This window comes from Lissotriton helveticus, chromosome 11 (genome assembly GCF_964261635.1).
Source record: "Lissotriton helveticus chromosome 11, aLisHel1.1, whole genome shotgun sequence".
NCBI lineage: Eukaryota > Metazoa > Chordata > Amphibia > Caudata > Salamandridae > Lissotriton > Lissotriton helveticus.
Window position 1 is genome coordinate 70570130 of NC_136072.1, and position 10654 is coordinate 70580783.

The window sequence follows — 10654 nt, forward strand, 5'->3', positions numbered from 1 at the left end:
GTAACGCAGCGCAGTGCCGCAAGGTGACTTGCTGTGCTGTGTTATCTTTTAATAAATATGCCCCAATATTTGCAGGGACATGCAGTTGTACCGATAAAACACTATAATGCATAAAAGAAAATATCTGGGAATTGGCTTGCAGTGAATATTTACCATTTGGACATCAACAAGTTAAGTGTTTTGATTTGCTTATATTCTATTAAAACCTTTGTTTCTATCACATTTAAGAATTGCAAAAAGTGATTTATTTATGGTTTCCTAACTACTATTTTTTAAAACATTTGTACAGTTAATTTACAGATTTTTAAATTTTGTTGTCTGGTAACAAAATTGTATCTTAGAGCCTATCATTTTACACTCACTGTGTCCCAACAAGATTGTCACATAGTTCGGTTTACAAAAAGCTTTCAATTTGCAGTCAGAGGAAAAAAAGGAAATAAAGCAAACGCAAGGAGATGATGGATGGAGCGCTGAAACTTTTCAGACACTCACCCTCAGTCACAGATCTGGGTTGAATCCATCATCATTCTTTAGCTCACTTCGCCACTCCAGTTCAGACCCAGCCATATGCAAATCAGTCTTGACCCTGTGCCTCATGGGAACAGTCTGGCCCGAACTGCTAAGCCAGGTCTTCCCTGGACCAGAAACAAGCTTTCTGGGACCTGTTTTGGGGTAACACCCTTCATCAGCAGGCTAGCTTGAATCCAGTGGCAAACTGTGCAAGGGACCCACATCTGGGCATACCCTGGCAACTTAGGGCGAACAAAGCAAACACAAGGAGTTGACGAATGGAGTGCTGAAACTTTTCACACACTCACTTTAGGGCTAAAAGACCATTTTGAAAGAGGAGCATTTCTTTGTGCTCGGCGGTTCAGTTCTGTGGAAAAGACTGAAAGGAAGCAGCAATATGCACAGATATAGTAAACTGAGTTGCTATTGGTGTATATTTTGTAATTGTCGATTCTGTTCCAAGATAGTGGCTTTTGTAGTGTCCTTTTTCAGTCATTCTACTTTAAGATAATTCAGGACCACAAACGAAAGGGGTGTATGAAAGGAGAGTAGGCGAAACCTTCAATAAGGGCACGCACAGCGCTTTGCATATAGCCAAGGAACATATTTTGAATGTAGGAATAGCTAAAAAAAAATAATAGATTGAAAGTAAATATGTGGCTACATACATTTATATTCAGGTTTGTGTGTCAGTAACGTCAGCAGTGCATAGTAATCAGTTTATGACTGTTTACCTCTCACCCTAACATTAATAGTTTTTAAATCATGAACGTTATATACATAGTTGGACTACGTGCAGATGTGAGGGCGATCAGGCTGGGTTTTGGATGGGATGTGGTGGGAGGTGGAAAGAGGCAACACAAATGGAGGGTGGGTGGAAGGAGAAGGAGGGCGACGGAGCAAGTGAAAACTTCAGCACTCGTGTGGAGTGCTCAAAGAAAAAAAGTAGGTTTTTAAATGGGAACAGTGGATGGACTCAAGTACTGTGTGGACACAAGTACTTGGTCCATGTTCTGGGGAGGGCTTAATACAAGAAGTGGCATGACGCATGCATGCCGTGGACAAATGAGAATGAAGGATACAAGAGTGACAGTGGAGAGAACAAATTGTAGGCCTATGGGCGGGCCTAAACCCACTGATATTAAACAACATGTCTCTTCAAGACAGCGCATGCACTGTCTAGTCTAGACCTAAAAAGACTCAAAAACATCTACTATCAAAATTCTACCACTCATAAACATGTCCGTACAACATTTCAACATGTTTTAAAATTTAAATAGAGCAAAACTCAACTGTTTGAGAGCTTGATAGTGGGTTTAGGTGCATGTTGTTTTTTTTTTGTTGCTTTGTTGCTGCAGCAGTATTTTTGCGTATGGTAGATATTTTGGTAGTAGGTGTTTTTAAGTCTAGGTTTCTGCTTCCTATGTCTGTTCACTCTATGTAAACACATGCTGTCCTTATTGTGAATTGGATAAGGAATGCCAAAGGTAAGGTGCTTAGAACGTTGCGCAATACCGATGAGAGACAAGTTGGCATACTGGTCAGAAGCGTGCATCACTTAGTTTGGTTGCTAGTAGTAGTCACTGAACAGGAGATCCTCACCTGATGTTTTGCAATTCCAAGTCTTCACTATCGGATAATTAATTCAATCCGCCCTAATCCAGGAAAATTACCTTGATCACCTGGTGATCCACCAACATTCCCATAGATTCCTCTGAAAATTCACTTCTATCAGATGTTAATAATTGATCCGGGCCCATTGCTTGTTGGCGTTCCCATGATTCTCTAACTCAAAAGGTAGTCAAACCTAAGCCTGTTCCCTCGCAAAGGTCCTAGCATGGCCTTGATGCACTCATTCTCAAGGCCGGTAAGACATAGGCTATATCCCCGATAAAAGTAATCCGGATCCTTGGTTTCCCATGAGGGCGAATCCCACACAAGTAGGAAATGGACAAACTTGTGCCATTTTTTTGTCTGTAATAATTTTAGTTTTCATTAAAATTATGCTTATTATGCAAATTATACTTGGCGGTCATCTGCATGAAAATTGTAGGCAAGCCATTCCCTCACAAACAAAAGTTGCGTGAATTACCAGCATGGTGAATTTTCATACCGTTTTTAATGTCGCGCAGGGATCTTTGCTAGCACAATCAGGCGACGCACATAGTGGCGCCGCGGCCAGGGCGACTGACGCTGGAATCTGGGGACCACGGTTCGATCCCCGGCTCCGGCGGCAGGTCAGCCCAGCACCATGTGACTCTGGGCAATAGCTCGCTTAATCTTCCCGACGGCCCCCCAGCGCCTAGAGACCCTTACGGGTGATTGTGCGCTTTACAAATGTGGACTTTACATAGCCAACTTTACGCGTTGTTCTCCAATACTTCTTCCTGCAGGAAAATTTAAGCAGAAAGTAAAAGTGTGAGAGCAAGAAAAAGTATATGAAATATGCATAACCCAATAGGGACTGAGGCAAGATTAGATTTGTGTTAACAAAAAGCACCTGAGACTACTTAAAAGATATTAATATTAACCCCGCAAGAACTTTAGTCTCAGATAAATGTTTTAGGGGTCTGTGACTTCAATATCTGTGTCTCAGACTGATTAACTTTTAGTTGTACTTTTTACCTGGGAGCTAAAAAAGAAATCACTTTTTTAATATAAATGTGGAACAAAGTAATATATTGTACAAAATTCTCATTTTGAAATGCATGATCAAAAAAGAAAATCTCACCACTCAATCTTTAGTATTAAGGCATACCATGACACTTGAAAACATGCCACTGTGTTATAACCCAGATATTTCATCAAACATTTCAACATTTTCTATATTGAAAATATAGAAATAAAGTGCTTTTTTTCTCAGACATGCCTGTTTTATACTTTGGCATGAAAGTAGTTCATATAATTTGGATGTCTACTTCACAGAATTTAGAGGCTAGGCGGGCAGATTTTCAAACATTTTGCGCTGGGTTAGCTTCACAAAAGTGACGCTACACAGTACAAACGTTCTTGGGGGGGGGGAATTTACTTTCCAGCGCAAAACTTGTTTTGTGCTTGAAAATACCCGAAAAAAGTAGCGGGAAGCACTGCTTTGCGTTACTGAGCCCTGAGTGGGTGGTAAATGTGCGTTCCCATGCAACAACCCATGCCTTTTGACGCAAAACTCTATCTACAAAGATTTGTAGACATGGTTTAGCGCCAAACGTTAACACCACTTCAAAGGAGGCGCTAACAGGCGAAATGTTTTTATCTCTCCTTTTTTTTCCAACTTTGCAAGCGTGCCGCACACATACAAAGTGAGAAAAGCTTTTAAACTTGTCTAGGTTTTGTAGTTTGTACAGGAAAGGTATCCTTCCTGAACAAAACCCATGCAAGATTCACACACACTTCCTAGCGCTATGGCGCTAAAGTTTATGCCTAGTGCATGGCAGGCGAAATTTATGTCGGCGCTAGGGAGAGGGGAGGAGAGAGCCGTATCTCTGTAGATGTGGCGCTCTCCTGCTCCCTCCCTGTCAGGCAACGCAACACAGTCTCTTTGGGTGCTGTGCTACGTTGCCTGTATTTTTTGAAAATATGGCCCTTTCATGGTCTTTCCCTTGTAGCCGGGGCCACTGGAATTCTGTGATTCTGCAGAGGTTTCACATAGTTATGGATTTGTCTTACTTGTACTTAATCCACCGTCTACTGCATAATTTAAAAAAAACTAAAAAATAAACCTGTTCCTAGCTCAAAGAGATCAAAAGGTAGTTAAAAAAAGAGCATAAAAGGGTCACACATTGTCAAGACCTTTATAAAAAATTAACTAGTCAACTTTTGTTGTTACTTTCTTTTTTTATGGGTTAAACTGGTCCTAGTAAGGTGAACCTTTTATCCATGCAGCACTAATGAGTGTTAAAATAGCGAAGCAATGCTGCCATGTTATATGCCTACTTGTGCCGCATAATGTGCTTGTTGTGTTTGCCACCTAATTTGCTCCTCAACTGGCCCATAAGTGCAGTGGCCCATATTATAGCTTATCAATAGCTTTCATTACCAAGGGCCTGATTACGAGTTTGGTGGTCTTCCTATGGGCCGCCACATAAGCGCCCCGCAGGAAGACCGCCAAACCCGCAATCAAACCGCCCGCCGGATTAAGAGTTTTTTCTTGCGGCACCCCCAGCATATTACCTCCTCTGACCGCTGCGCTACCACCGCAGTTTACGGATCCCCGGCAGGAGCAGCGGTCCGGTGGTGGTAGCGATTCTTAAGGAATAGCTATTATAAACTCGCAAAACGGGAATCACGTACAAATCGCAATTTTTTTTTGCGAATCCTACAGCTTCCTTTTTTGCGATTAGCAAATTGCTAATCGCAAATAAGGAATGACTCCCCATTCATTCCTATGGGCCCAAAGGCCCATAGGAATGAATTGGGAGTCATTCCTTATTTGCGATTAGCAATTTGCTAATCGCAAATAAGGATGCGATTTCAAGGGTGCCAGGGGCATCCAAAGGACACCCTGTAGCACCCTGAAATGTAAATTTAGCCTGATGTTGCGCACACACATGTCCAAAGGACATGTGTGTGTGTAACATACCACTTAGAAAAATGCACTAAAGTGCATTTTTCTAAGTTTTCGCTATTTACCATGAAGTCAGACTTCGCGGTAAATAGCGGCCAGAAATAGCGAATTTGCAAATAAAAAAATGGTTAATGAATTGCATTTAAGGAATCTCAAATAGAGATTCCTTAAATGCAATTCCTCGCAAATATGCGATTTCGCAATTAGCGATTTTTGCATTTGGGATGATGAATCCCAAATGCAAATATTGCGCTCGCAAAGGGCCAGATTCTCAGAATCTGGCCCTTTGCGAGCCCATTTTTCAATGATGAATCTAGCTGTATGTTGCTTAAGGCTGCAGAGAAGCGGCTTGCCCAAAAATGGTGACACCCTTAAAAATACTACCCGAGGTACGACCATTAAGCCGCATATACCCTAATTCCTGCAGAGGTGACACCTGAACAATACTTCTTCAGAGGGGCGAAACCTGGACAGTACTGGCTTAAAACTGAGAATCAAGCATAAAACGGGCAAACATCTACCCTGGAACTTCAGCCCCACGTATACTTAGTACATCTGCCCTTCCTATATTCTAATACCTCTACCCATATACCTATACCTTAATACCCCCAGACATCTACCTATACCCTGCTCAAACACATGGGGGATCCATGCACACCACTGGCTCATGGGGCACTTCCTTCACAACTCCAGCAGGTTAGGTTGCCTCCTGCACAATGCCTAGTGGCAGGGGCGACCACAGGTGAGGACTAATTGTTAGGGGTGACCTGTACATAATATTTGGTATTTCAGAATCTCTCCGGTGGAAGAGAGTCATTCCAAAGATTACGGTAGACACAACAGGGACTGCCTTAGGGGGACTGTACAAACGTGTTATGCAGAGGACCCGAGGAAAGCATCAGTACAGAAACCCCCGAAAGGTACGGTAAACGAAGAGTTTGGGCCATATTTCTGCAAAGGGTTGCGTTGCTTTTGCACCACGCAGCAGGGTGCATGCACAACGCAAACCTTAAATGTAAATTATCAAGCTACGCAAGGCCACCTTGCATGGCCCGGAGTGTCTTGATAAATCCTGAGTAACGAACACAGTGCGATTGGCTGTGTTGCGTTTCTCTGCCGCAGGGAGGTATTCTGCAGCACACATAGAAAGAGAAAAATGCCTCAGGGGGTTGTTTTTGTGCAGGAAGGTGGCCCTTCTTGCACAAAACAATCCTGCTTACAATGCAGGCACCCTTGCACCATGGTGCAGGAGTGCCTGCGTTGGCGGCACATTGTGCTCCACCGCTGGTAAAAGGCTAGAATTAGCCGTATTGTGTTAAATATGGTGCATTCCTGCCCTTTCGCCATCACGCAGTGCAGAAGGCGACTTGCTGCGCTGAATGACATATTGCTAAATATGCCTCTTTCGGTAGAGAGAGATGTAAAGTGGGTCCCTTTGAAGGGTGTTATCCAGAAGGACTCTGAAGAGGGTGTGATTTTGTGAGAGGTGTTAGGGTGTTATTCACAGGGTCTAACACACAGCACATTATCAAGAGGGTCTGTGAGGAGAGAGGTAAACAAAGGGCCTCAGGGGAGGATGTTAAGTTAAGGATGCCTATGAATGTCTATGTACAGAATGTCCTTCAAGGGAGTGTTATCCAGTGAGTATTAAAAAACCCTATGTTTTTGGTTGAGGCCAATTAGACGAGTCACTATACCTTTTATTTAGTGCTCTGATACCTCCGGGTCTAACCAGCGCTATATAATAATTTTTAGATATACCTTGTAATGCAACAATCCTCTAGTTTTGCACTCTGATACCTGCGGGTCTAGCCAGCGCTATATAACCTTCTCAAATCAAATAAACTAAAATCTGGTTTTCCTGAATGCTGAGACCTGAGTAACATGGAAGACAGCTAGTGAGGAGATTGGCGCTGGTTTCCCCCTTGACCATCACCTACCCGGCCGGACATTGGGCACAGTTCCTCATACTCTCCCCGCTATTATTCCTTCCTCCCCTCCCTCTGATTCGTGAATCATTGTTTACGTGTACTGTATCTTACTATGCACTTGTATCTGATGTAACTCAATGCAACAATCCTAAATGTAAAGCGCTCTGATACCCTCTTGGGTCTCGTTTGCGCTACATAAAACTTTATAAATAAATAAAAAATAAAATAAATATACAGATGACCTTTGGGGGTTGTGGTGAAAGGAGTCTCTGAATAGAGAGGTGGAGAGCTTCTTCGAAGTAGGGCAGCATAGGCAAGCTCTCTTGGTTTGCCAAAGGCTGGCGACGAGGTTTTCATTTAGAAGGCCTCTGAGCAGGGTGTTATACAGAGGGTCTTAGAAAAGATTATTGTATAATGGGCTTTTTAAGAATGGTGGTATGCAGAGGACCTGCAAGGAGTATGCTAGACAGGAGGCTTTGAGGGATTCTAAGGGGAGCTTTATTCAAAGAGTTCTAAAAATGGGTTTAAACAGGCCCCTATGAAGTTCTTACAAAGAGGGTTCTTGAAAACTCTTATGGTGGTGATGATTATGATGATGGTGGGACATCCATCTTGATTCCTTTTACTGAAGCTTTGGTCTTCCTTTCTCTTCCAGATAACGCCGGACAGCTCCAGGCCAGCAACTACCTGAAGGACTTCCTGCAGTCTCGCCTGTGCCAACTCGCCGTGCGGCAGCACTCCTGGGAGCCAGAGAGCGACACCTCCCAGACTGTCTCCCCTGAGACTCTATGCTCCAGTCTATGCAGTCTGGAAGACCACCCGCTCCTTAAGGAACTGGGATCTCCAACAGAACTGGCTGCTAAGCTGCTGGCAGAGGAAGGCCTTTTGTCCAAGCTTCCGCCAGCCGACACCTTCCGCAGCCTGGGACAGATAGGGTGCGAGGACTCCAACTACTCAATGTCCTTCACCGAATCTTGCCTTTCCCCCACCGAGGAGGACATTCTTTCCTGCCAGGACTACCACACAGTCTGTAAAATGGGTGGGGAGGACTGCCAGGTGCGGCGGAAAGTCTCCGACGTAGCCTCATCCGGCGTTGTGTCGCTGGACGAGGAAGAAGCCGCAGACGAAGAGGACGAGGAGGAGGTGGAGGCTGAAGAACACTGAACGTCTCGTGCGTTTTAAGCATGCTTACTCACCTGTCACCACCTCCCCTTCTACAAACCTCAAGATCCTCAGCGCAGTCCCAACCCAACTGTTCAGGAAAGGGGCGTATTCCAACCTCTCCGAGAGGCGCTATGCAGGCAACTCCATTTGTGGGAGCAATGCGCCGGCCTTGGTGCCAACACTTCTTCTTGCGCCTTGAGGTTCCACGATGGTGGTCCGGGGACTGTGGTCGCCCCTCCACCTTCTTTACCTTTGTGTCCTTTGCATGAAAGGCGTGGTGGCTGCGGGAGCCTCGTGGGATCAGACACAGCGGTATGCCCGAAGTCTGTCCTTCGCATGTGGTGAATTTTGCTCAAATGCCTTGCCTCCAAGACTTTTTGCCAGAATGGCCCTAGGGTGAAGCTCAGTAGGCAACCTGCTTGTTTTTTCCACAGGGAGGAGTGCATTGGCGCTGGCTGTTTGGCATGGCTTTGTGGAATGCTACCGTCTTAAGAGGAAATCGAAGCAAGATGTGGGTCGAAAATGAGGACATATAGTTGTAATCACTCTTCCTCTTCCAGCCCTGAATACTTGGTGAATGCCTCAGAAAAAGAGCGGGGGCAGTGGGGCCGGATTGGGCCGCTGTCTCGACTGTTCGCAATCGTGGTGATATCTAGTTTGGAACAGGTTGGGGAGAAGTACAAGTGGACCTCTGATATTGATTAAACGTTGAAACAAGAAAGGAAGAAAGTCAGGGGATGGAACATGGAGGAGAGATCTTCAGTGACAAACCTTGCTGCATCCGACCACGGAAAGTCGTTGTCCAAGGGCTTCTCTTGTTATATATTGCATGCCAACGTGGGTTGGGGTCCTGGTAAAGAAGTCTGGCCAATAACGAAGCAGGTGTCTACGTTCCCCTCAGCACGCATCGGAGAGGGAAAGCGCCTTCACAAGAAGGCCATCGGAACATGATACAGTTTACAAACTAAAAAAGTGGGGAATCTCCCTGCCACCCCTAGAGGACTGGTCTTGTCTCCATCCCTACAACCTCTTTTGGTCCTCTCCCTCATTACACCCCTTTGGTAATGAGTTCTGGGGACTTGTTGGAAAGGAGTAGGGAGGACCAGTGTGGTCAACTTCAGGGGGGGATGCAGCCCACCTCCTTTTCCAGAGTCGGATCTTTTTTCCTCTATATTTTTGTATTGGTGTCTGCTTTCATTGGTCTCAGATGGTTGCACGAAATGCTTTGGGTGCTGTCAACGTAAATTATTTCTTCAAACCCCTCCTTATTTCTTTCTTTGCTAGGAATGGATATTTTTGATCTCTTTTCTTTTCTTTGGTTGTGTTTGGGTTTTTTCATGAAGTGGTTCCTGTTGTCTTCTTAAGTGGTGATGGTGGTGGGCGGGTGGTGTTGGTGGGTGAGGTAAGGGAAGCGTGGGGTTGGGATCCAATGTGGTTTCACCATTGTTCTCCTGTTCCAGACACCTTTATTCATCCACAGAGTCTGCATGACTTTCATGGTCTAATAGTCGGTTGACCACTTGAAAATCATTGTACCAAGGGCTCCTTTCCTTCACTCCTCCTAACATTTTCCACAAGAGATTTGAGGAGACGAAGGCTCCAGGACTCAGTTCAAGGGCTTTCGATAGAAGAGAAATTCTTCCTTTTCTTGTCTTTTGACATATGTCATCAAGAATGTCAGGACATGGTCAAAGTGGCATAATGCTCTTACTGGCCCATATTGTCAAATGGCTTCACACAATGCAGTCAAATGAAGCTTAATATGTTTCCATATAACTCAAACATTGACTGACTTTTAAGTTAATGGAATGATGTGCAACAGGATGAATGTCAAAATGTATACCACACTCTCCTTCGTTGAGCTTGGCTCATAATGCCAAGTTCTATAGCGAAATATATCGCGTACGAACATTACACTTTCCATGAACGAGGCAATCTCGCATGATCATCTAACTTATAAACACAACCTACAGTAGCCATACACAAGATGCAAACTCCCTTCCATTGTCATACTCACCTGGCCGGGATCCTACCTTGTGACCTATATGTCATCCCATTTATCAGTAGCATGCATTTAACTGGCTGATCTTGCTACATTCTTTGCCACATTTTCAATCATAATAATAACAGGATTTCAAACTTGCGCTCCACGATTCACCTTGTGTTCCACTAAAACAGGACATCCCTTATTTCTAAACAAATTCTTGGACTAGTCCTTTCTCCTTCCAGACAGACATCATAGCTCCATTCTTCAATCTGTTGCTATCATATCTCTATCCCTGCCTCCCCAATCAACCATCTATAACTATCTGTATTTTATAATTTTCCAACCAAAACATAACAACCGCTCCTTCACCTCTCTACTAACCAGTCCTACCCTATGAACAAGCCTAACTAACATATTAATCAAACTTTTGTTGGTTGACACAGACCTCAATCTAAGATTATCAGGCAACAGCACTCACCCTAGTTTCCACTTTCAGATTAT

At 44.2% G+C, this 10654-nt stretch overlaps 1 protein-coding gene across 1 annotated transcript in view; it reads left to right on the forward strand.

The window, feature by feature from the left end:
• The window catches only part of FAM131A (family with sequence similarity 131 member A), a 459445-nt gene extending 449065 nt beyond the window's left edge, over positions 1–10380 (forward strand). The window contains exon 6 of the mRNA XM_078668163.1: positions 7658–10380. Coding sequence (XP_078524289.1) covers positions 7658–8166 — 509 coding nt within the window. The 3' untranslated portion in view covers positions 8167–10380. The remainder of the gene's footprint in view (positions 1–7657) is intronic.
• The last annotated feature ends 274 nt before the right edge of the window (positions 10381–10654 follow it).